This window comes from Salvia splendens, chromosome 7 (assembly GCF_004379255.2).
Source record: "Salvia splendens isolate huo1 chromosome 7, SspV2, whole genome shotgun sequence".
Lineage (NCBI taxonomy): Eukaryota > Viridiplantae > Streptophyta > Magnoliopsida > Lamiales > Lamiaceae > Salvia > Salvia splendens.
Genome location: NC_056038.1, coordinates 31040476 through 31068138, shown reverse-complemented (window position 1 = coordinate 31068138; position 27663 = coordinate 31040476). Strand labels below are relative to the sequence as shown.

At 38.2% G+C, this 27663-nt stretch overlaps 2 protein-coding genes across 2 annotated transcripts; both read right to left on the bottom strand.

Moving 5' to 3' along the window:
- Window positions 1–8519: 8519 nt before the first annotated feature.
- Window positions 8520–12049, bottom strand: LOC121740838 (uncharacterized protein At4g04980-like). Its single transcript, XM_042133465.1, has 9 exons — window positions 11675–12049; window positions 11195–11393; window positions 11037–11123; window positions 10819–10942; window positions 9683–10736; window positions 9438–9603; window positions 9172–9336; window positions 8949–9101; window positions 8520–8861 (listed from the first exon to the last, which is right to left on the bottom strand). The coding sequence occupies exons 1-9, from the start codon at window positions 11926–11928 to the stop codon at window positions 8676–8678; spliced, it is 2388 nt and encodes a 795-aa protein (XP_041989399.1). The 5' UTR covers window positions 11929–12049; the 3' UTR covers window positions 8520–8675.
- A 537-nt stretch (window positions 12050–12586) lies between these two features.
- LOC121742039 (COP1-interacting protein 7-like) lies at window positions 12587–17039 on the bottom strand. Its single transcript, XM_042135055.1, has 9 exons — window positions 16758–17039; window positions 16455–16631; window positions 16011–16129; window positions 15769–15818; window positions 15639–15688; window positions 15408–15560; window positions 14892–15115; window positions 13168–14795; window positions 12587–13091 (listed from the first exon to the last, which is right to left on the bottom strand). The coding sequence occupies exons 1-9, from the start codon at window positions 16814–16816 to the stop codon at window positions 12906–12908; spliced, it is 2646 nt and encodes an 881-aa protein (XP_041990989.1). The 5' UTR covers window positions 16817–17039; the 3' UTR covers window positions 12587–12905.
- Between the last annotated feature and the right edge of the window lie 10624 nt (window positions 17040–27663).

The window sequence follows — 27663 nt, the reverse complement described above, 5'->3', positions numbered from 1 at the left end:
TTAGAAACTTCAAATTCACTAAAAAAATATATTTAAATTTCTAAACATGCTTTAAAATTTCTTGATGTTTATGTTTTATGTTTCATAAATCTCAAATATTAGTATTTGATCATGTTAATATTTGAGTTTACGCATATATCTCAAATTTATCATAATTAAATATTTTACATTTTATAAATATAACTAATTTTCACCATTATTTATTGGATTGATCGCATGTTAATTTTATCGGTAGCAACCCGATTAACCCGATGGGCTAGCCCGAAACCCGAGCTTTTAGGGTTAGGGCTGAACTTTTATAACCCGAAAAAATAACAACCCGATTAGCCCGCACCCGATTGACCCGCAACCCGAATAGGGTTGGCCCGAAACCCGGTGGGCTGGCCCGATTGACATCCCTAGACACACCACATATTAATCTATTTTGGTATGGATGGATCACTGAATATTTTCTCATAGTTCTATCTGCGTTGTAAGAATATTCGGTTAGTTGGTTCATTTCAAAAAATTATACTCCTATTAATAACAATTCAAGATAAATACATTTATAATTAGATTCGTAGTTGTGAATCTAGTTATGAATCCTAGACCATCTCACGCGATACTTCAAAACCTAAATGTTGTAGGAAAATGTTCAATACTGTTATGAACTCAATGTCCCACGTCGACTTTAAGAGCAATTGATATAGAGTTTATAGACTAAATGAATTCTCCCGGTTAGTCTTTTGGGAATGAGTTCTCCTGTTTAGTATGTAACATTGGTGCTTTCGTTGAGAATCCAAACGACTCAAAGTGGTGGTTGAACAAATAACTGGTTGAGCAAATAACTCATTGTGACCAATAAGAACTTGGAGTAATGGCTACGTAAAGAGGGAAAAACGCATTTCTAGGCCAGTTGGCCTAAAAAATAACGGAAATGTACCCGTTTTGTTATCTGTTCCATATATGGGAAAAACGCCAACCACATTGGCGTTTTTACCGGGTTTTAACTTAAAACGCCAACTACGTTGGCGTGTTTTAATTGCAACGTATTTTAGTCGTATTTTTTATAAATACAGTATTGAGTATAAAACGCCATTCGCATTGGCGTGTATAATATAAAACGCCTTTTTCGTTGGCGTGTTTATTCAAGTAAAAACGCCGGGTAGAATGTCGTTTTGATAAAATACGCCAACGTGGTCGGCGTGTTTCAAAGAAAACGCCACTGCAATTGGCGGCTTTATACAGATATGATATATCCCCTTCTCCTCCCCCAAATCGCGAAAAACTCAGCCCACACACTCCCAAATCGCGGAAAACTCAGCCCACACACTCTTATCCAAGGTAGACTGCTCCACGCGAATTCGCCCTCCATCCATCTATCGGTGCTATTTTCCCCCAAATTTGTATATTATTTTCGGTTAGTATGCTTATCTTTTACATTATTTGAGTAATTGTTGGATAGTTAGCTAGAGTTTGTAATTGGTTGTGAATTGAGTTGAAATATTGTGCAGAATTATTATTGTGTATAATTATTATTGTGCAGAATTATTATTGTGTAGAATTATTATTGTGTAGAATTATTATTTAGCATATTTGGCTCACTCTAAATAATGATGAATGTAAAAATAATACATATTTATTTGTGTTTTACATTATTGCAGATAGTATGACGTGGTGTGTCAATTTATATTGGGGTGGAAAGATAATTCCCGGAGCAGTTATTTCGTATGATCCTCCTTTTGCTAAATGATTCATTATGTTGGATGAAACAATTTCGTACGATGAGCTTGTGGAAAAAATTTGTGAAAGGATGGGGATAATCATATATGAAAACAACATTCAAATAATATGGAAACGTACAATATGCTTTGGAGCCGGAGTCACGTTTGTAGGTGTTCTACTAGACGAAGTATGCATGCAACTAATGTTTAGTGAGAGTATGGTTATTGGAGGTCTAATTGAATTATATGTTGAGTATTCGGCAATTACTAAACATCATAGTCATCATGTCATAAGTTATGATGTTGGTACGTCTACGAGGGTCCAAGAACCATATTTTGCTGCAACACAAGATTTTGATGTTGGTACGTCTACGAGAGCCCAAGAACCATATTTTGCTGCAACACAAGATTTTGAAGCTGGAGGCGTGCATTTAGGGGAAAGTGACAATTGTGATGCGGTTGAGGACGTAATAGGTCCTGATAAAGCCGACTTTCTTGATCCACAATCACCTTATTATTCTGAAGATTCCGACCCAGTTAGTACAGACTCAGATGATGATCCGTCGGATGATGAACTATTTGTTGCTTCAAGACCATCCATTCCACTTGGAGAAACAACAGTTGGAGAAACATCAGTTGGTGGAAGGGCAGTTGGAGGAAGAGTAGTTCCACAGTTCCCACAGCGTGGAATCAACTATTTTCGCACCTTACCAGGTCCATATGATAGTTTTGATCACAAAAACTTTGAACGTGATGATCCCAGTGTGCATTATTGGAGTGAAAAAGATCCTAGCAATGTCGGTTTGCATACTAAATTTAGAACGAAGTTGGAATTGAAGGTAGCTGTGACTCATTGGCATTTGGAAAAAATCCGACAATATACAGTTGCTGAAAGTAAAGGTAAGAGATGGCATGCAGTTTGTAAGTGGCCACAAGGAAATCCGAAGGATACCTCATTACCGAAATGTTTGTGGGAGTGCCGAGCAACACTGAGAAAGCATGATGAACACTGGCAAATTAGAGTGTTTAGCACTCCTCATACTTGCATGGGGGATCGTAACTATAATGGGCACGCTAATCTTTTGTCGGGTATGATAGCGTTGAGTGTTCGACATCAGATAGAAAACGATCCTTGCTACAAGGTAAAAGCAATTGTGGCGGATATTGAAAATAGATTTCATGTCAAAGTTAGTTACAAGAAAGCATGGTATGCTCGGAGGACAGCGATTGAGCTTGTATACGGTGGATGGGAGTGGTCGTTCAAAGTGTTACCAGCTTATTTGAATGAATTGCAAAGACAAAATCCTGGCACAATTGTGGAATGGTTGCACGATGACATATTAAGCAATGGTATGAACAAGGTATTCAAGTACGTATTCTGGGCTTTTGGACCAGCTGTGGAGGCTTTTCAACTATGCAAACCAGTTTTAACGGTTGATGGGACTCATCTACGTGGACGATGTCGAGGTAAAATTCTTATTGCCGTTGGATTTGATGCTAATAAGAAATGTTTGCCTGTTGCATATGCCATTGTTGATGAGGAAACCAAAGAAAGTTGGAATTGGTTTATGGAACGCATTAGACTTCATGTAGCAAAACATGAAATATGTGTCATATCTGATAGGCATGTGGGAATCATAGATGCAATGAATTCTCCCATATGGAAAGAAGAACCCAATGTAGGTCATCACAGATTTTGCTTGGTACATGTTAGAAAGAATATTTTGCAGAATCACAAAGGTATCATGGTCAAAAGACTTGTTTGGAAAATTGGTATTGCTACCAAAATTACATTGGCGTTTTAATAAAACACGCCATCTTCATTGGCGTGTTACCTAATTCTTAAAACACGCCAACGGGACTGGCGTTTTTGTTCATAATGCGTCGTGAAAAATCTGGCCAAAATTCTTCTAACTTAGACACGCCAATGACATTTGCATTTTTAACAAAACACGCCATCTTCATTGGCGTTTTACCTAAGACGCCAATGGAAATGGCGTGTTTGTTCAGAATGTCGCTATTTCCTCTATCTCTTTATTTGCCAGTTTTCATTTCAACTACTACGAAATAATAATTCATACATCCAAAGACTTAAGCATAAAGACTTAAAATCAATGAGTTCAAAGCAAATGAAAAAACACCAATATCAAATTACTAATATAAAGAGTTAAAATCAATGAGTTAAAACACTAATATCAAGAGAATGTATCCAATTACTAATGTAAAGAGTTCAAATTAGTTCACTCGTCACGACTTTTCCGCATAAACAGGCGCCGTATCCCATTCCCAATCTTGGATGTAGATCTAGGGATCCTTGAGGAAGGAGTATCTTGAACAACAGTGTTCTCAAGATCCACCCCAAAAAAATCATCCTGCACAGACGACCGCGGTGGAGAAGCGGGGACATCACTGAGGCCAATATCTTCTCCGGTCCCACCGGTGTGGCTGATAGAATGACGGCCTCGAAGTGCAGAGCTCGGTGGAGGTGGTTCCACAAAATCGTCATCGGAGTTGTGTACGAACTGAGATGACGACTCTCCGCAGGCGGTTTTCTTCTTGGTTCGTCGTTTTGCCTTTTGCCTTACGGGTACGTCCACGTCCATTGCAGAGCGCTGCGAAGGACGGTAGTCCATCAGCTGAGCCTCCCCGGATATCTGCAGTCCTTCTTCAACCATCCTCGAAATGGTTTCCATATCCGGACAGAAATGTCCTGTCGCAGCTCGGCCACTTAGAAAGTGGCGTATATTGTGAAGCTCCTCCACCTACAATTTTTCAAAGTTAAGTAAATATCGTAATATGAATTTAAATAAGTAATCAGGGTTTAGTTAAGTATAAATAATGTACCGTAAAGTTATGAGACGATGCCGTTTCGTGGAATCCCTCTTCAGCATGCACGCCGGGTTTGGTTAAATACACCACAGTGATCTGGCGAAACCAATTCATATATTTTTCCGTTGCAACAGGCTCAGTACTGTCCTCCAGATCAGTCCATATCGTAAAGTGCCTGTTGTCCCACTCCTGTATATAATTGGCGTGCCATTGAACCCAATTCCGACCAGCTTTTCCACGGCGATCTTGTTTCAAAAAATCAGAACCGTGGAACCGTGGGAGATCCGGGATATACGGTTGGACAATCCCGAATTGGCGCAACACTCGGTGTGGCAGGTGTGGCTCAGCCAGATTCCAACAAATAAGCGTTGTTATCGACATCCATATTGGACGACCCGCATCACAACTTTCCGGCAACTCTCGGTGGAGATAAGGCCTCCAAATAAACTACATGTGATACAAAATTTTCAAAATAATTTCAATAAAAACAAAAAACAATTTATAAGTATATGAAGTACCTGATTAGGATGCATCATGGAGAACTGATCTCGGAAATTTTCAATACAATGTCCGGGTGCTTTTACATATGACGCCGGACCATTCCATCTAAAAAATTTAAATTATGAGCGAAGAACACGAAGATTGATGAACATTAAGCTTAAAAAATGAATTAGTGAACAACTTACGCGCTTGCACATGGTAGATAGTCTGTATGCACAGGATCTAGCATCCTCGGTCTAATATTTGAGATTCTCTCCCAAGCCCAAAGCTGTAATAGAGTTAAGGCTCCCCCTACATCCGTCCTCTTAGCAACGGCCGCTTCACACAAATTGTGGTACAAGCAAGCAAGCGTCGCACCACCCCAGCTATATGTAGAACACCGTTCTATATCCAAGAAAAAGTGTAGGTAGAAGAACGGAATTTTATTTCCGGAGCCGTTGGGGATCATCAGACCACCAAGTAATAGCAGACAATAGATACGAGCCCGCTGAGCATATATGTTGTGTTCGTGGTCACCAGACAGCTCAATCCTCAATTGAGGCGATAAGCTTGTCTGCTTAAAAGCCATTTCCTTCAACTCGGATGCGTCCGGTATGAATCCTAGAAAATCCAAACACCTGTCCTTCCAATATCCCGCTTCCGTCGGGGGGATGTAATCTGTCAGAGCCTCTCCATCAACTTTCAGGCCCCATAAGACCTCCACGTCTTCCAGTGTCATAGTCACTTCACCGACTGGAAAGTGAAACGTGTGAGTCTCTGGCCTCCAACGTTCAATCAAAGCTGTGATAAGATGGTGGTCAATGTCTTTTGGTTTACCACACCTTAATATACCCCCAAACCCCATCTGGTCCACTATTGCCAAGACATATTGATGGATGAGAACATCCCAAATTAATCCTTCATATCGTCGGCAGCGTACATATTCGGATGGAACTCCTGCCCATATGTTGTTAGAGACGTGTTGTCTCTGAAAATATAATACAGATGGATCCGCAGGACCACATGCAAGCCGACGACGAGAGGTTGAAGATGATGCCATAATTTACCTACACAACATTTATAATCCAAATTCAACAATAACCAACCATAAACCATTTCAATAATTAGATACAATTTAATCCAATATCACAAAATTGAACACCAACATCAAATAATTCACCTACACAACATTGCACATTCAAAATCATAATCCAATTCATCTACACAAAATTAACAATTTAAATTAACAATTCGTCCAACCTAACAATTTCAATTTGCCCAATTTCAATTTTGTCTAACCTAACAATTTCAATTTGTCCAATTTCAATTTGACAAACCTAACAATATAAACAAATTTAACAATTCAAACTAATCAACATACATCAACCAAAACCCACATAAACCAAAACAATTTGCCCAATTTTTTAGCTATAACAACCATAGGGTTTAGGTTTATAATCAAATTTATACACAAATTCAATTAAACCCAAACAATCCAACATAATAATCAACAATAATGTCATTCAACCAATCCAAAATGCATAATATTTCTACTCAATTCACAACCCATTACAAACCCTAGCTAACTATCCACCACTTACTCTAATAATGTAAAAGGTAAGCATACTAACCGAAGAAAATAGATGAATTTGGGGAAGAATAGCACCGATTGATGAATGTAGGCCGAAATCACGGAGAGGGGGGCGATTTCGCGGAGAGAAGGCGCGCAGCTTGGAGAAATCGCGAAGTGTGTGTATTGTGAGATTTTCGCGATTTGGGGGAGGCACGACTGGTATATCAGCCTGTGAAAACACGCCACTCAGGTTGGCGTTTTTCGTGACTAGGTAATCACGCCACTCAGGTTGGCGTTTTTTGCAAAAACAAGTAAACACGCCACTCAGGTTGGCGTTTTTTGCTACTAAACACGCCAACCAAGTTGGCGTTTTTAAACGTACTTGCAATTGGAGAGAATACGCCCAAAATACGACACAATTATAAAACGCCACGTACGTTGGCGTCTTTACGTATAAACACGCCATTAACATTGGAGTTTTTACTTAAAGACACGCTAATTTCATTGGCGTTTTTCCCATATGTGGAATAGATAACAAAATGAGTACATTTACGTAATCTTTAATGTAAACTGCCCTAGAAACCCGATTTTCTCACGTAAAGAAGCAGACATGACCAATGAGGATGTTGGCCCTTAAGGAGGTCGATCTTTACGAATTCAATGCCTCACACGACCGTAAGAGCAATCAATATGGGGTTTATAGACTAAATGAGATATTTATCTGGTTAGTTTTTTTGGATGAGTTCTCCAAATTGGTATATAACAAGTGCTCCAAAACCTGTCTTATTTTAGGTTTTAAAACAAGATATACCCATTTTTAGGTTTACGCTAAAATAAATTCAAATCACTTTTTTGAGATTTTGTGAGTTGTAAAAAGTAAGTGGATATAAAATATTCTTTTAAATTTAAATTTAGTATAAATGATCAAAGTAAAGTCACTATTTAATAACATGAATGTACACTAAAATTGATTTGAATTTAGCGTAAATAATTTGAGAGGCTCTTATTTGGGTCGGTATTGGACAGGGTTATGCTTTGGATTTTTGATGTACCTATGTCTTGGTTCGAAAATGGTCCAATTAAAGTTTGCTTAAACTAATGAGCCGAATACAAACCCACTTCGTTTCAATCTAACATCATTATTTTCCTGTTTAATTTTAGTTACTTGTCGAATTTCAATACTTTAAAAAATGTTGAGTCAAAATATAAAAGAATAAACACTTTAAATAATTTAAAAAATGTTGAAATATAAAAAATGCTTAAAGGCAGCATTATAGTGAACTCAAATGCGAGACCTTTGGGCTCATGCAATACTTGACTTTCTTTTCCATTCATAGTGTGTTGTGTGTATTTAATGCCATTCTGTATTTATAAAAAGTGTGGATACAACAACAAACAATTGAAATAGTCTGTTTCTACAAATAGAAACTCTTTCATTTGTTGGTCCGTTTCCTCTATGTTGACACTGTGTTGACATTTTCTGTTGCTACTATTTTGTCATCTGTTGATATTTTTTAACGGTCCAGATCATAGTTTGGAGTTTGTATGAGTTTGCATTTTATCACTACCATGTTAGTTGAATTAACTAAAATTCCATACAAATCTAAAATGTTATATACTACTGTTTATGTGCATTAACGATTAATAAATCACTTTATTAGTTGATTTCAAAACTTGTGCTAACATACAACCTTCAAGAAATTAAGTAGAACAATCTGAAATTATAATTATTTTATGTACCGTATAAAAGTTGGCTATTGAGCATTTTATTCTTTCACACCACAGCACAACAAGCTAGTTTTGATCCTATCAGGAATATTACTACATTTTTTAAGGTTTAAGCAGAAGCCAAAAATTCTTCACACCACAGCACACATCAACATGCAACGACCATATATGCAAAATGCATGGCTCAAATAATTTGGACGAAATAATTTACTGAATCATATACACTTGGAAATGCCAGCAAGTTCAATAAATAGCGTCTCAAGCATCTATATTTTATATATAGGGCTTGTTTTTTGGGGAGTGGGGATTGGCTTTTTATGTGACAAAACGAACATTGGGATGGTGTCCTGCGTAGTCTTTGATTAGTTATGGCTCTCAATTTCATGTGCCACTTCCCTAGTGAGCTTGTCGGCGCGGTCGTCGTGTCCACCGGCGAATGTGTAGACACGGAATGCAAACTGGAAGGCCCTCCATAGGATCTTTGATGATACACTCTTCCCTCCACTATTTTGTTCTTTCATTTCTTTAGCATTGGCTTCTTTCTTCTCCTGCATCAGTCACATGACTACATTATAAGTTTATTAATTTATAGCAGAATATAAACTTATGAGTTTGTGTTGGAAAATAAAACTGACCTTAAGAGCCAACTCCATGCAGCTAGAAGAAACATCAACCATCATTTCTTTGATGCGTACTAGGATTCCGAAATCAAAATTGATTTTCTGAGCTTGGAATCTCTTCAGCTCTTCGTCTTTAGTCCGCTCTAGTGCATCGAGTTCTACCTTGATCTGGATGTGGCAAAGCTAATTAGTGAAATGAAAAAAGGGGTGTTGGTTAATTAGTAGTGATGAAACTTACCTTGTTGAAGTAAGCTTCAGCTTTGTCGAGGAGTTTGCCAGCAGGTGCGACTATTTGCCAGTTGAGCAGAGTGGTGACGATTGCATCTAACTTTAGATGCAGAGTTGCTGACATCCTTATAGCTTCCAGTTTCTTGCTTGGGAAATCCTCAAATCTTGCTAGCACCTGTCATATATTATCACTCATTGAAAATATAGTATGATTCTTGATGAATGAATTGATGATCATTGTGTTGTTAAAACAGGGGAGGGGTTGCATGATCAAACCTGAGGTTCATCTGTTAGTTTTTCGAGGTGAGATTCTACGTGTTTGTGGAATTTGATGAGCTCGGCCATGTCGGATGGCTGGAAGGACCCGATGGAAGTTTTCAACTCCTTTATCACTGCCTCATAATTCTTGACATCTTCTTCAATTTGCATGAAATATGCTGACCTGAGGGAATTGTGTTTCAGGATGAATTCATGTCTCAAGATTTTTGAAATAGATAGTTATCATATATTTTGGCGAATACCTTTTTGTCATCTCTGCTAATGCATCGGCCATTCCTTGTTTCCCTCCATTGGAGGTTCCTCCTCCGACTTTAGCCTTTTGCCCTGCTGATTTTCCATATGAAGCCAATCCTTCTACTTTGCCTTTGAGAGTTCGATACAGATTTCCCATGTGTGCAGACCTCTTCAATTTGCTTGCTGATTTCTTTGGACTAAGGCAGGCAGGCCCGGGAGGGGGTGGTGGAGCTGATCCGTTTAATGTTGGTGCCAATGGTGGCAGTGGTGGCTGCCTGTTTGATGCGCCCACGGGTGGAGGAGGAGGCGGTGGAATAGCTGGTCCGTTTCCCTTTGATGCGGTCATCGCGAGTGGAGGTGGAGGGGGTGGCACTGGCAACCTGATTGGTGTACTACTGAGTGGCGGTGGTGGAGGGGGTGCGACTGTCAATTTGCTAGGTGTAATTAGTGGTGGCGGCGATGATGGTGGAATAGGCAACTCAAGAAGTGTTTGCAAACAAGGCCACACCATCATGTGTGGAGTTGTCTGATTTCCAACACCAATCAAGTTTCTTCCATGTCTTCTCACAAGAGAAGAAATCTTTGTACCATCATTTTGAGAATCATGAATAACAACATCAATCATTTCCATTCCTCCCACCACATCATCCTTATTGATATCATGATGCTCTCTCTGTTCCTTCTCCAAATTATTTATTAGCACCATGTTTTTAGGATCTTGGGAAATAGTAACTGCATGAGGAATCATATGGAATGAGAGGCGCTTCATGTCCATGGGGCTTAGTTTCCCACTTCTAGCCGACATGAGATCATGGGGTGAATACGACGCCCCCTTCTCCGAGCAAGTTGGAGAGTTCCACGCTCCTTGAAGGACCGAAGTAGGAGTCATCGGAGATCCACAATACGATGATCTGTTATCAAAATAAGTGGCAGAAAACACCTTTGAAAACGCATTTCCTGCAGGCCTGTTGTCACTCATATTATCATCTTCATCGTCATCATCCATCTCATCACACAGCCTCCTCCGTGCTAGCTTAATAATGTCTTCGAGCATCAACAAAGCTACAAAGTGACAAAAGCAAGAAACATTTTATCCACCTGAACAGATTAATCACATGCTACTTGAGGACAACATACAACATACAAATGTGCTCTAACTCAGAGTGTTGCAATTTCATTGAGGAATCATATCTGCATCGGACCATCCACTTCTCCGTTGTCCACAGATCTCCGAGTGATTGCAGAGTATTACATAAGACTTTCAGAGCCTGCCCCTCAATCAACACAGCCAAATTACACTTTTCTTTCTCTAACAGTAAAGACATAGGAAACTCCAAGAGCTTGAATAGTAAGTAAGGTAACCTTTTGAATGTCCGCTTCCTGAAATTCTGAGGCCGGTTTGATCTTAGGATACCGTTGGAATATATCATGAAGGGTCAACACTAACAGCTGAGGAAAGACAAAGCAACAACATGAGTTCCAAGTTCAATCAACTAAAGATCAGCAAGAAGATTAGTCACCTCGAGCAGAGTAGCAGAGCCGGCGCAAGGTGAGAAATCAAGCAAGTCTCTGAAGCAGCCAATTTTGTCCCTAATCTCTGTCATGGAACCCAAACTGCCAGCCACTCCACGTGGACTACTAACCGTTGGAACATTCATGACATTGACATTCCTAGATGTAATAATGCTTGGAATTATTTTTGGTCTCAATCCCACTTTTCTGCCATTTTCACCATAAATTTCCATGTAAGAACCATATTCCTTTTTCCTATATTAGTATCACATTTATTTGCTAGTTTCATTTCAGAACCACAAGTCAATAAACAGCATTGAACTCTCAACGAACACATGTGAAAGGAGATTATATCTTAATCATAATCATGATTTCTTCTGAATTCCGAAAAAGATCACAATCAGTGCTGAAACATCACCATGCAATAAATATGTAGCTAAAAAAAACAAGAATTGTAAAAAAGATCTGGGAAAATTGAAAAACAGTACCTCAAATGTAGAAGGCTTCTTATAGAACAGGAAAGTGCAACACCAAAAAATGCACCAGCTGACATGGAAACAACAATGAGAACTTTTATAGAGCTCTCAAAACCCCCCCATAATTTGTGCCTACTATTGATAAAAAAACTAAAGACATTCGCCAGCCCCCCTTGGTTTGACAAAAACTCTGTGAATTGTTCGAAAGAATATTTACTTGAATAAACTATAAAAAAAGAAACGATCAATATTGTTGCAGGGAACATTAAGACAAATTTAGATTTAATCCAAAAATATAAATAATTTGATAACGTGCATCCCAATTTCGTTTGTCACTTGTTGATGAATGAATCCCCAGTGGACAACTTTGTTCTTCGCCCTTCTGATTTTTCTTACCGGGGAAGAAATTGGAGCCAAACCCTCCAGATTCTCATTTACCTTTTTTTAAGACCAATGCCGCGAATTACCGTTTTTTTCGCGGTTCAAGGGCCCTACTAATTTGCTGTCTAAATTATCTTTTCATAATTAGAAACTTAGTAGTGGAGTACTACATTTTTTATTTTCAACTGCGTTAAATACATGGAATGAGAGAAATTGATATTGAATTGCTATGTAAATTTATTCCAAATTTACAAAGTATAAAAATCAAGTTTGAACATACTTCGAATCAAGTTACTTTAATTTTGTTAGGTTAAAGAACCAACAAATTTTAAATGTGCAGTTGCACATGATTCGAGCTACAAATCACTTTTCAGTTTAAAAAAATAATTGAATAAGAAAGTCAAGATTGCTAAAAACTACTACAAAGGTGGAAGAATCCGAGCTTTGAAATATTCAGAGTTTTTGACACTCGAACAAAAATAGGAAAAAAACCCACCAACTTTCCAATAAATACATGACATGGAAACTGTATTTGGACGAGTATGAATGAATATAAACAAACCTCAAAATAAGTTTGAAATCTCCAGCAGTCAACTTCAGTTTGTGGTGACACACGTATATAATCCATTTATTTATTGCAGATACACACTATAAGAAGAATAAATAAATTGAATATACAATCTCAAAAAATGGCATATACAACAACAGCGAAGCTCAACCATAGTGGAAGGCCACAATGATCAAGCACAGCTCTCCAACCCGGAAAAAGTCTACTCCGCTTTGCTCAGATAGATTGTATTTTCATACGTAAGTCTTTCACGATGATGGCAGAATCAGATATTGCGGTGAGTTTTAGGCTGACTTAACTTTTTGGAGCACGGGCTGCAGACGAAGATCTGATCCTGTCGAGCTTAGGAGGAGCTGATTTGCTTCCAACAGGAAGTTTCTTGGATGCTGCAGGAGACAAACCACTGATAGCTGACCTTTCAGCGATTCTCTTCTGGCGTTGGATCAGCGCATCTTCCAGTCTCTTGCGCTCCTCTTCTTCCTGTATGAGATCATAAGCATCAGGCAAAAAGTAGGATAAAGAAGTTGAATTTTATGCAAATATGTAGTGACAATACCCTCTGCAGCTTGCTCTTTTGAGTCAGTAGCCTACTTGCTGAAGATATCTTTTTAGTTTTGGAATAGGGATCTGGTTTTCCAGCGGGAGATCCCCCCAAAACACGAGATCTCCCTGGAATCTTAGCTGTCGGACCTGCATTTTTCTTGCCATTGGCTTGTTTACCATTGGAAACAACTTCCTCTGCAGCTTCACCATTCAGCTTGGTGGCTGAAGATTTTTTATCAGCTTCATTGTAAGATATTTCGACTTCATAATCCATGTCCGGTGTCCAGGATGCACCAGATTCTTGTGACTCCCTTACAAGCATCATACAGAGATCATCAGGTTCAGCAGAGCTAGAAATGGCTGGATTTCCGTTTTCTATCTGGGGGGTCATGTCCATCTCACCATCCATTATGATGTCTGTTCTCCAGTTAGAGACATACTGATCGTCAACTCTTGATCTTGATTCTATGATGAAGGAGTCATCAACCACAGAAGCCCCTCTCTCTGCTTCTTTCTTGACCATGTCGCTTGTGTAGGAGTGGGAGTCATGATTGACAAATTCCGAGTGCCTTTGAGTTTGTGAGTTGACAATGAACCAGTCTTCCTCTCTTCTGTTCCTAATAGTGGTTGATTCTGAGGAGAAATCTTGTAAAGCTCCCAGTGTGGTTCCTGATCCTCTGGATTGTTGTGTAAACAACGCATTCTCATTTTCAGAAACAGTTTTCTTCATAGCCGTTCGCATTTCTTCACCATTTGCAAAATCCATAGTGTGAGTGTTGCCACCATTCTTTCCCTCTCCGTGAATCACAAGAACAGAATCATCACTAGTTGAAGGCTGTCTCTTTACTTTCTCAGATTCCAAGTGAAATGCATCGCTAGTGTTGTGTGAAAGCCCACCACCATTGGAACTGTTCATCATAAATTGTTCATCCATGGGATCTCTAGCGTGATGCTTCATTGTTTCACTGGGCTTCGAGTCTTCATTACTAAGGAGAAGATTCTGAAAAGCACCCCAAGGATCAGCAGACTTCCCTCCTTCAGAAACATCAGCATCAAGTTCATGTTTTCCTCTGCTTTTACGTGCTTTAGGGTGGGCATGTTTCTCTAGCGATGCAATTGCATCATCAACCCCTTTTCTGATGGAGACATCATCAAGCGACAGTGCTTCTCCCGAAGACTCTTCAGAGAACTCATTATCTTCTCCATTGCGCCTCTGGGAAGTTATGTAGTTTATGTTACGGATAACAACCGTTTTGGAAGATTTCTTCTTGTTCTTCTTCCCCTGCTTCAGCCCCCTTGACGAAGGCTTATTATCTTGCTCTTGTTCCTCATTTGAGTCAGTCCCAGCATCTGAATCACCAGAAGCAGTACTTTCATCTTCCTCAGAAATATCTGCATCATTTGCATTAAAAGATTTCTCCTTCCTCCGAGATGATCTATGATTCTTCGTTGAATTAGGGCCACCTGGAGATGGCCATCCCATATTCCCTGGATAATATTGCGGCATGCCTGGGTAAGGATAACCTTGGTACGCTGGCATTTGCTGCATCGGGCATTGAAAGTTGTACATATATGGAGGAATCTGATTCATCCATGGCACATGCTGCATATTCGGTCTCTGTTCACCAGTAGAACCATTTTCTGCAACCAAGCAAACTCATAGATTAGACGCGCTAAACTCTATGCACGAGGAGTCATACTCCAGACACAATATCCTCACAGCAATGCAAAACATACCTTTGCTCTTATCCGTGTCAGATAGAGGGTCGGAGGAGCCGGTTCTCTCAAGTGGCACAGAGAATCCATTGCCCTGGAAATTTTCACCTGTGAGCATAACTCCAGACGTTGGCAGATATGGAAGGTCAGTCATAGCTGATGCTTGCACTGCTGCTAATTCATCCATCCATCGATCATCTGAATGTTTCCTATTGTATAGCTCCTTGAAATCGGTGCATGCCTCCCTACAAGAGAAGAAATTGATTACTAAGGTACAGAAAGATCTTTATGAAGCCATTAAAATTAGTAGAAAATAGTATTTTCCCTACTAAAATTCTATCAATTATAACTGGAAAGATTGATACAACATTAACACTGCATGACCCAATAACATTGTATCAGTTGTTACTTATGGCTACCTCACTAAATGATGTATGAAGATTCTGGGCATACCGAATCAAGTAATCAAGCAAAGGTGAGATAATATTTATTCATTGCTTACTTACACAGAAACAGGGAAGAAGTAGCAGTGGTTACCTTAGCCGTGAGGCTCCAAATGTATCAGCAAAGCATATAAGATCATCAATGTCCTCCATTTCATATCCAGCCACAACTGCACGGACATAAGCCATGGCTTGCTCTTTCAGAAGTAATGCTTTTCGAGTATCCATAAGACGTTGAAGACGAGCCCTTCTCAGAAGAACAAGTAAACGACTTAGTTTCTGGATCTACAAGTTCCACAGAGTTTCATGAATGAGAATCAACTACCTAGAGTGTTCTCTCAGTTCAGCCCCATGATCTTCTTCTTCGGAGGATAACTAAACAGCCACGACAAACAAATTGAGTTGGGTGAAAACTTTAAAAATGAACATCTACCTCTAAGTTTAAGTTTAAATACCTTAGAAGAATTAGTTGATTTCTTCAGGTTCCCATCTGCTGATATGTTCCCTAATAACACATTGTGTTTGATAAGTAAACTCGGAATTGATTTACTTTCTCTAAACTTATCAACACTTCCAACCTATCATGTATGTTAACTGGAGAGATAAATCATATACCAAGTATAGTCTAAGAGACAAAATCCACTATATATGTCCCTACTACATATGATATTCTCATTAATAAGGTATGCCTATATACCTTCCTCGTCCGCTGTAGGATTTTCATTAGATTGAGTTGAACTATCAATCTGCAAAATTTCTCGCTCAATATGTACAATTCTCTCAAGAATCTCGGGCGTGCTCACAAAACGTACAAATCTGCAGTTACAAATTGGTAAAAAGAATGAGAAAAGCAACATCCTCTTTGATCCATAGCTGTAAATTTAAAACTTCACCAACATAATGTATATCCCAAATATTTATTCTCTCTCAACGGCACACTCTTATACGGTTATACCTCCAAGATTATCAGTAATTGTATATCTAATCGCCAAGACAAGTTCATAAAGATTCCACAGCAAAGCAATACATGGATCAAGCAATATGGAAGGAATAAGTTTGTCAACAATGCTACAATATTCATCAAATTCACACCAAAATACTAATCCAAATACATTTCTAAGCTCAATCATTACAAAATTACCTTTGAAATGTGGCCTTAGTGAACCACGAGGCATCATCGCGTGGGGGGCGAAGAGTTATCGAATAACCCCCTTTTGGAATCTGATCTTTAGCATATTTCAAGTGAGCAACGAAGGGTTCCAAAAGCCCAGATGCCAATTTCTCGCTCTTCTTCCCAGAAAACACAACAAGATCGCATCTTTTTTCCAATCAAACGAACCCACACAACCGAATTTCTAATTAGTAACATCTAATTGGCCAGAATTGAGCGAGAAGCACAAAGTAGGACTGCGATTGAGATGAAGCAGAGAGTGAGAGATTTTACCTTGTTCTTGTTGGGGTTAGTTGGAAGAGAGCATGATCAAGGATGGTGTTGGAATCCATGCTCCCACAGAGTGAGGAGAGATGGCGAGAGAGAGAGAGATTGAGCTCTAAAGTTGGGGTGTATTGAACTGCAAGCTCATGTTCTTGAACGTGACATTCAAAAACCTTTTTTTGAAATCTTAACTGGACATGAGGGAGATCCAGCAAGAACTGATGGAGCAGTGCACATGCCAAGTGTGAGACTTCTTTTGTGTGTGTGTGTGTGAGAGAGAGAGAGAGAGAGAGTGAATGGAAAATTTTCTGCGAGTAGATTAGGTGATATATGGATGTTGGGCCCACAAACATATGTCCCCACCTTCCCTCCATTATTTTGCAATTACTGCTCAAATATTTATTCTTTGCCCACTTCCAAAATGTTTTTTCTAAATTTGTATATATAAGTGCATTTTCTACAAAAGGAAAATAAAATAAAATAAAATAAAACAAAAGCAATACTCCGTATTATAATTACATTTTTAGTATGAACTATTGTTTACTTGAGTTAAAATTGTTTTCTTTTTAAAACATTTATCATTTATCATAAATTGATAATGGTTACAAAATATATTCAATTTATCCGTGGATATTATAATATCTTATCATTAATCAGTTGTCCAATAGGGTTATAATTAAGTGGTACGTACATAGCATGAAAGATGACACGATTACATGATGGATGTCACATTTTTCTTTTTATTTTTTACTTTTAAAAAAAACAAACTTCTATATTAAGAAGGAAATTTAATTACAATTGATGAAATTACAAATAAATTACTATAGAAAGGAGGAAATTATAATTGATGTCAAGATGGTTCGAACTCGGCACCTATTACAATAATGTCGACAGGACAAAGGCTCTGCACACACTTTCCTTTCTACTTTGTTCTACAAAAGATGCCACATTTTTATTTTTAGAAAAGTTCGCTCTCACATGAATATAAAAATTATATTTTCTCTCTCTATTTAACATAAAAAAAAACAAAACCTTCTAAAATCTTGTGTCGTCCTAATGCGACATCTTTTGTGGAACAGATGGAGTATTAGGCCTCGTTGGTAGCTATGTTACGATTAGATAAGAGGATTAATCCGGGTTTATTTGTGCATTTGGTAGCTATGTTAATAAACTTAATAGCCCGTGTTCTGTATCCGGCCCGCACAAAGCCCATTAAAAAATCTATGTTTCAGTCACATATGTAACCACCCATTTTGGCATGTTACGTATCAATGATACCTAGTTAATTTTGCAAAATACATTTTACCCATAATGCAAAAATTTCTAGCCCTAATCCAAAACTAACGCCTCTAATTGTTAGACTATTTCTCCAATCATCTTCGATCTCGACGCCATGAACTGCTTGTAGATCTCGCCGGAGGTGCAGAACGGATTCACGATGGTGGTGGTGGCTGCGCCGATCATGGACGCCGCCATGAACGTGAAGACGAACTCGGCGCGGTTCTAGAGGAGCGACATCACCACGTCGTCTTTCCTAATTCCGACGGCGGAGAGGCCGACCGCGACCTTCCGGCAGATGAGGTGCGTTTCGGCGAAGGTGTAGGATTTTGCGGCGCCGACGCCGACGATGAGGCAGGGGCGATCTGGATACTCAGAGGAGTGCTGGAAGCAGTAGGTGTGGAGATGAATGTCGTTGGTTGCATCCTCAAAAGAATAGTAGCTGTTATACAATCTGTTTCATGATTTGGAAGCATATTTGTTTTTTTTTTCTTTATCATAAGCACATTCATTCATTGAGAAAACAGAATCGTCCATTCACAACTCACTTATTCTGCCGGGGTGTGAAGCACATTTGTGACTATGCAAAAAAAAATTTTTGTGCAGACAAGTTTGATTATTGAAGATGAAGCCTATCTTATGTAAAAACTCTTCACTTGAGTCGGTTTTAGAAGAGATAATGCATCAAAACGTGATCGAATCAGTTGTATTTCTTATAGGAATAATTTGGGCAACATAAGGATAATTAAGTAATTAAATAAAATAATGAAGATAATTTTGACAATTACAATTTTAATCCTTATTTGTAACTTGTTGAACCAAACACTTAAATAAGATAACTCACATTTATCTTAATCTACCAAACCCAATATATTTCTTAACAAATTGAAACTATGATAAGTATCATGCCTAGTCAAAACATGACATAGCTACCAAACGGGCCCTTACTTTATAATTTCACCATTTTGATTAATCTACATTTTTCTAAACCATGATTGATGATTCAATGAATGTACTACACTAATTCATTTTGTTAATACATCTTTGAAAAATATGATTTCATTATTTATCATGAGGCCGTGAAAATTAAATTACTAAGTTGCCGAATACATTTACTGGATATTTTCTTTCGTACTTAAACAAGTTAGTTGGCTTGTCATTACTGATATGACATTTAATATTTTTGGAAATCATAGCTTTTTGACTTTTTGGCCCTATTTTAATTCTTTTTAAGATATGATTTGGACATTGTTTCTATTTTCATTTTCGATTTTCAATTTAGTTTGGAACAGGAGGTAGTTCACAAAGCAACTTATTTGTACATTAACGAAATTTATTATACTGTTGTCCGGTATAATTAATTAATTATAAACAGCTAAATGGTAGTTAGAAGTGAAGTCTAATCTTGGTTAGACCATCATGATCGATCTTGTTTTTGGGAAAAATATTGTTCTTTATATGGCTTGGGAAAACATCACACATTCAATAAAAGAGTGATTACGTACTCTTTTTTGAAATAGAGATCAGCATTTCATTAATCAAACATGATGAGAGTGATTCTAGATTTGGAATAAGAAAAGTCCTCTTTTTTAATTATAGTAAGTAATTACTCCTAATAGATAATAATGATACGTTAATCTTTCAATTTCATCTAATACAAAATGATCTGTTTTCTCAAAAATTGAAATTTAGAGCCAACCTTAATGAAAAAGGGTGGTTTGAGAGTGGCCATTTTATTAAACGAAAGCTTGTCTTATTGCACCGTATCTTGGCCTACACATTGTCGATTCCAGCGTGCACATGGTTTTTCAATATTCATTATAAAATTTACAATAAAAAAAAACAAGAAATGGATAGCAGTAGTAATTAAAAAGAAAGCATGAAGGAAACGGTCAACCTAGCAGTTTTATTAATTTAATCATTGAGAAATTGGTGAGACTACGATTTAGTCGATGTATTTGAATGTTGCGTAAAATGCACTATACATGGAGTGGAGTATTAGATTACGAGAAAATTGCCTCATCGTTTCCACTAGCTAATTTTCATTGAAACTCTTCCCCCATTCTTGTGGCATTTTTTACTATGGAAAAAATGAAGAGAAAAAAGGCAACAAGTTTGACTTTGATAATATTTTACTAGTACTACATTTTCACTTGCTTGGAAAGGAAGAGAGGAACCAAAATAAAGTATGGATGTAAGGTCATTGTTCTATCATCACTTCTTTTCAGATGTTACTGAAGTTTGGGTTACAAGCATACTTACAACTTTTGAAATTCCATTTCTTCTAACGTCTGGGGACCATAACCTAATCTTATATTTATATAAATATAAGACCCATTAATTTCTATTCGGTCTCTCATCAAATAGAAAATCACATATGGTATCTACACTTATTTCCATAACAAATGAATACACTTTTAGTCCAAACTTAATCTTTATTGGATCACTTTAGTTGGACAACTGAAAAATAACCATACACATTAAATTAGTCATGTGGAAGCCCAAATTTCTAACAATCTCCCATTTGGGCAACACATGACTCCAAATAAATGTTTACAAACCGAATGAATGCTCAAATATGCTATCACATAGTGTATTCCCGAACAATCTTATTATCCACCATACCGGCATAGAACTAAAGAGGCAGTCACCATTTTTTTTCATGATTAAACCCATCAGTAATCACATATGCAAATATAATCAACAACAAATCAATTATGGACTGTAGCATGAAAATTTCATGCAAGATGATCATACATGTCTATTTCCAACTGGTCCTCCCAAATCATTAATGAAATCAAACCAAAACCAAAACCAAAACCAAATTACACAAGTAATGGACAAAACATAATACTTTATTTCTGTAGAGAATAACATGAGTTTTATAACTGTATGTTCAAAAACACGATATAGAGCAATAACCAAAACTACTCTCACTGAACGAAAGTACCCTTAAATAACATAACACCCATTCAGGCTACATGCCCATGAAAGAACTTGGGTGATAGTTCCTTAATGAACATATTTGTTATCATCAAATCCGTTCCCTTATGCTCTATATGTACTTGTCCATTCCGAACACTTTATTTAACAACTAGGAGCCTCATGTTGTTTTAGAATATAATACCGCATAGTTATTGTCACAACGTAACTAAGTGGTCTTTCAAAACCTTTAACAATATGCAGCATAGTGACAAAATTTTGTAGTCATATTCAATAACTAGATGCCCAAAACAAGTTACGAATTCTGTTGTCATGCCAGAAGTAGCTACACGTGTTTGCTCAGCACTTCTCCACGAAATGGTTCCACAGCCAACAGACACACGTAACCTAAAATGGATCCTTTACTGTATTGACATCTAACAAAATCAGAATCAAAATACATAATGATCTCTTCAAATGATTTGATTTTCTGTATGTGAGCATGTAATGCTTAGATCTCTATAAATATCTCATAACCCGCTTTGCTGCTTCCTAATGATCCATACCGGATTACTGAGATCTCTGCCCAACATATTAACAATATGAACCAAATTTTATCTAATACATACTTGAGCACACATTAGGCTCCTAATAGCTAAAGCATATGGAGCCCTTTTTGCATTTTCTGAATCTTAAGATTTATCTTAGGGCACTGAATGAGACTAAATTTGTCTCCCTTAGCCATAGGGGTATCTCTTTACTTGCAATTATGCATCTCAAATACTTTAGGCATCTTTTCACTATATCCCTTCTGTGACAATCAAAAATTATTTCTTTCGATTTCAAATACAAAAGAGGCTTCCCCAAGACTTTTCATCACAAATTTCTTCGAGAGAAAATTCTTGGTGTTAGTGCAACATATCCTTATCATTAATCACAATCAATGTGTCATTGATATATAATACCAAGAAAATGCATTTGCTCCCACTAAACTTGTGATACACAACCATCAATAGCATTCTTTCTGAATCCAAATGAAAGAATTGCTTCATAAAATTTGCGGTACCATTGACGAGAGTCTTAATTGAGGTTGTTGAGATTGACTTTAAATGATCTCATCCACATGAGAGTGAACGTTGACAACATTATCATATTGAGGTTCTTAATCTGCTTCTTCTTCAATAATAGTAATTGATACCTAAACATTGTCAGAAGTAGTAGTACGTGTCGATACAGACACCCCCTCAAAAATAATGTCACTCATTAAATTCTTCCCCCCAAACTCAACATCCTCAAGGAATACTATATTTCTCGTCCCAAAAATTAGTTCCTTTTGTGGGATCATAAAATTTAAAAACCTCTAAATTTTTCTGGATGACCAAAGTGATAATATATGCTACAGTCTTTAATGTCTCTCCCTAAAGCGAATGCGACAAGGAAGAATGATAAATCATACTCCTTCACATATCTTTAAGTGTTTTATTTCGTCTTTTAGCTACACCACTCATGCTAGGCGATTCCGGCATGGTGTACTAAAGGACGATCCCACACTCTTCCAAATAGAGGGCAAAAGGTCTTTGACATTGTTCACTTGAGTATTCATTTCTGTCGTAGTATTCGCCACCACGACCAGATTTGACTTTCTTAATGCCTTTGTTGAGTTGGAGCTCAACATCAGCCCTGAATATTTTGAACTTGTCCAGAACCTCATAATATTGATGGATTAAATATAGGTACCCATAATGAGAACAATCGTCTATGATTAATATAAAATATTGTTGAGCATTCCAAGAATCTGAAGGGAATGACTAAAAATGTACTGGCACCTAGTTCCAATGTTTGATCTGTTTTCCTTCGATACATTGAACCCACAAATCAGCATTTGAAAAGATAAGTGTATTCAACATACCATCTGACACAAGTCTCTCAATTTTTATTTTGAGATATGACCTAAACGCTTGTGCCATAAATTACTGAATTTTTATTATTTAATTTTTGTCTAGTCCCTTTTGATTTAACATATAAAGCTTCTGAATATGAAGTAACATAATTAAGCATGTAAAGATTGTCATAGACACTTAACATAACAGTGTCCATAATATCGGAATTATTTAAAGGAAGAAACTTACTATTTCTAAATGAACAAGAGAAACAAAATTTGTTCTAAGCAGAAATAGAAACCAAATTCTGCCAGTACAATAAAGTATCCTTCAAAACTAGAATAATTCCCGTCTTTAATAACAATCTACAATGCCCAATAGTCTATACTTCCACCGATTTGTCTTATCCCACATAGATGTATCTTTCACCATCAATTGACTTTCGACAGCTCAGACAGCCTTGTATTGATAACCTTATGTGAGCAGTAGCACCATAATCTATCCACTATATACCACTAGGGACTAAATCCAAATTAACTTCAGAACAAACCAAAACAAGAATTGAAACTTCCTTTGTACGCCATGAGTGATATTTGTAGCAATTCTTCTTTTTATATCCACGTCTACTACAAAAGAAACAACTGTCATTATCCTTATGTTGTTTCTTTTGTGACAAACCCTTATCCATAGTAGCATTCTCAAGACACTTTCTCTTAATTCCCTTTACTTTATTTCTTGAGATACTGACCAGATGTGCAACACCAAATGCAAAAACAAGTCTTTAGAATTCAAGCTTAAGTGAAGCAACATGAGATATTTTCATAATGTGCTCCCTTATGTTGCCCTTGCCCTTATATGCTTTATTGAGATCAAACACGCTTGTCTCAACCATATCGTTTTTCACAAAACGTTCCTCAATTTTGGCAAGATATTCTCTGACCTTAGTAATATTCTAAGATGTAGTACCTCGAAAGGCTTCTAGGAAGCTATACTTAATGATCATTAGACTTACGCGATTCAAGCATTTTCATTTCTCATAGTTTCTCCTTTGATCAAGAGTACTACTATCCATACGAGAAATAAATTGCTCGGTCCTTAGCACGTAATCTAGATCCATGCAACCCAGAGTAATCAAAATATTATCTTTCCAAGTCTTATAATTTGACCCATTTAACATTGATATATTGTTTATATTTGAAGAAACTATAGAAGCAGACATCATGACTTAACAGAGAACAAAAAATCAAAATAGTTGTCATGCTCACATAATAAAATCCAAATAAAAAGGTAACATCTCGAGGTACCAACACAACATCCATACCAAGTCTTTTGACAATAATATGAACTTGTAATTGGTAACCTCATCGTAGTGATCAAACACTGACAATAAGATCTGGTCAAGTAGTGTCCACCTTTTGGCATCACACTACTCACATGAACATTGAACAATTATCACGTATTTATCACCACATGTATATATGTATTCCGTGCCAAACATTAATCTTTTTTTTTGGCCGACTAATATCCGCATTAAAATACACACACACATACTGTCCTAACATTAGCAATAAAGAAGTCTAGACAAGAGAGGTTACTTTTGCAACGTCATGCTTCGACTAATCTACATTGAACATTAGTAAAACATTACGAGATTCCGAGCACAACATCCACATCAACTCTTTTGACAGTAATATGGATTTGTAAATGGCAACCTCCTTACAGTGGTTAAACACTGACAATAAGATCATGTTAAGTAGTATCCACCTTTTGGCATCACAATACTCACACGAAAATTGAATAATTGTCACGTATTTATTACCATAAGTATATGCGTATCTCGTGTCAAATATTAATCTTTCTTTTGGCCGACTAATATCCGCATTAAAATATACACTCATTAGTAGAAAATAAGGAAAATGAGATGTACGCGAAAATTTGAATTTACAAATAAAACTTAAAACCGAATATAAACGCTCGCAAGCGAGTCGTTAATAACTTTCCGGAACATAGTGGCTAGCCAACGAGGCTCTAGGTTCGCATATCTTGCAAACTCAGCAAGTCGTTAAATTTTTATGGCCAGCACAATAGCTCCCCAGTAAATCGCAAATTGCGGACTTTTAATGGGATTCCATATAATTGTTGGTTTCTGGGATTACAAGATAACAAAACCGGGCGTAATACAACCCAAAAGAAGGAATACAAAAAAGAACTGAAGTTACAACGAAAATGAAACAACTAAACCAGTATGCTATGACAGCCGAGTCGAGGAGGCCTCTTCCCGCAAGACGAGATACGCCCCGGTAGTGCTCTCGGTTTGGCGTGTCGTCCCCAAAGGTAAAACGGCTACGTCTCTTCTGATGCAGCACCGCAATCAGCAGAGCTCCGGCGAACGGGATGGAGGAGAGGGCAGAGCTTCGACAGAAAGACAATGCAGGGAGAGGGAGAGAGCTTATGCAGAGAATGCTTGTAGGTGTGTGTCCTAATGCAGTGGTATGGCTAGCCTATTTATAGGCCAACCATCATGCAGGGTCAACCAGCCATTGAAGGCTCATCATGGCAAAAACGTAACCGACGTCGGTTACAGGCGTGTGGCTGTAATGTGCCACCCGTGTGTGGAGCGTGTGGATTTCTCACGTGGCAACCGTGACTGTGCCTCGCTTGACGACGTGTCAAGCCACTTGGATTGCTGACTCGGCGGTGGTCCAAAAAGAATAGTTTGGGCCAAGCACCAAGCCCAAAGACCACCCAAAGACCAATTGCCAAGATCCAAGTCCAAGTCCAAGTCCAAGTCCAAGTCCAAGCCCAAGATCAAGATCAAGATCAAGATCGAGATCGAGATCGAGATCGGGATCGGGCTCGGGCCCGGGCCCGGGCCTGGGGCCCGAGGCCCGCGACCGCGACCACGAGCACGAGCACGTGCACGTGCACGGGCTCGGGCTCGGGCGGGCGGGCGGCGGCGGCGGCGCGCGCGTGTGCGCGCGTGTGGGCTCTTTCACCCATCTTGGTCCACTATAATTATTAAGTAACATAAAGTCACTTAATTTATACACATTAAAGATGTGTTAATCCTCCAATGTGGGATAATTAACACTTAGTTAATTATTCCCTAAGCTCCAACTCTAAGCTTTAATTAAAAGCTAATTATGCCCAACTTTAATCCACTATTTCTCACTCACCGGAAATCGGATTTGAGAAAGTGAATATACTACATTTACCTACGTAAAATGTAGAACGACGCTATGTCATTTAATTTCACAAAATTAAATGTCTCGTCACATTTATTATTTGGTCAAAATCCATTGACCGGGCATATTTAATCCATGATTTTTACAATCCCCCACATGAGTGGAAATAGCCGAATGCATATGCATGCAGACACAAGCTCAACCCTCGCGAGGTATATAAGCATAAGGATAGGTAGTTGTTGACTTTGAACCCTCCATAGTCGACACCATCGGATACACAGGCGGCTTAGTAGCGCGATGCTTTGAACTAATCCCCCACGGCGTGCACCGAGACAATGGTGTTAACACTTAAACACCTCAACCTCATCCGTTCTCACGTTTTGTGTCCATTGCGGTCTTGGACACCACTTTGGATTCATAAGTGCGTTTTTTATGAAGCGACCACACTTCGCACTTACGTAGGTGATTCTTAGTCAAGTACCTTGCCATACTTGGTCTCTTTGAGAATTCCATCTCTTTGAGATCCTTAAGAACCATTAAAAGTCATAGACTTAGCCTTTACCACGAGGCAAGTTCTCCAACACTCTATTGCTCTCTAGGGAATAGATATAGTTTGAGTGTTTTCCATGAACTCTCATAGCTTAGTTGTCCCTTTGAACCAAGTTCTTGGGATCTCCAGTCATCATGGTTGGGTTACCACTATGACAATTCTTTAGTTTGTGGATTTCAAACCCATTCCCTCTAGCAACTTATTCATTTGATCACGGTTTAACCCTTTGGTTAGCGGATCCGCTAGATTATCTATTGACTTCACATAGTCAATTGTAATCACCCCTGTTGTGATCAAATGTCTCACGGTGTTATGTCGTCGACGTATATGTCGAGACTTACCGTTATAGAAACCATTGTTTGCCCTTCCAATAGCCGCTTGGCTATCGCAGTGAATCAGCACTGGTGGCACTGGCTTAGACCAACATGGAATGTCTTCAAGGAAGTTCTTAAGCCACTCGGCTTCCTCACCAGCCTTATCCAAGGCAATGAACTCCGATTCCATTGTTGATCGGGCTATACATGTCTGTTTTGTGGATTTCCACGATACAGCACCACCCCCAATAGTAAAGACGTATCCACTTGTCGAAAGTGAGTCTCTATTATCGGATATCCAATTGGCATCACAGTACCCTTCAAGCACCGGGGGGTATCTCGAGAAGTGTAGCCCAAGATTTTGAGTGTGTTTTAAATATCTCAAAACCCTCACAAGAGCTCTCCAATGCTCTTTGCTTGGATTGCTCGTGTAACGACTTAACTTGTTCACGGCACAAGCAATGTCAGGTCGAGTGCAATTAGTCAAGTACATAATGCACCCGATGACCCGTGCATACTCTTCTTATGCAACGGGCTCGCCTTTGTTTTTGCTCAAGTGAACGTCGAGTTCAATTGGAGTCTTAACCGGCGCGCCATCATAGGCTTTGAATTTATTCAATATCTTCTCAACATAATGTGATTGTGTTAAGATGATTCCATCATTCGTTCTTAGAATCTTCATTCCAAGAATTACATCGGCTAGACCCATGTCTTTCATGTCAAAGTTTCTCTTTAACATGGCCTTTGTATCGTTAATTACTTGAGTGTTGCTACCCAAGATTAACA

Bases quoted from the DNA above. Each gene is read 5' to 3' on its own strand.
- LOC121740838 (XM_042133465.1), bottom strand. From the start codon at position 11,928: ATGTTCCCTGCAACAATATTGATCGTTTCTTTTTTTATAGTTTATTCA. The intron at 11,394-11,674 runs GTACTGTTTTTC...TGAAAATGGCAG, and splicing joins AGAAGCCTTCTACATTTGAG to AAAAGTGGGATTGAGACCAA. The intron at 9,337-9,437 runs GTTTGATCATGC...AATATATGACAG, and splicing joins AACTAACAGATGAACCTCAG to GTGCTAGCAAGATTTGAGGA.
- LOC121742039 (XM_042135055.1), bottom strand. From the start codon at position 16,816: ATGGATTCCAACACCATCCTTGATCATGCTCTCTTCCAACTAACCCCA. The intron at 15,116-15,407 runs GTAACCACTGCT...CTTCTCTTGTAG, and splicing joins TTTGGAGCCTCACGGCTAAG to GGAGGCATGCACCGATTTCA. The intron at 14,796-14,891 runs GTATGTTTTGCA...GCTTGGTTGCAG, and splicing joins TGACACGGATAAGAGCAAAG to AAAATGGTTCTACTGGTGAA.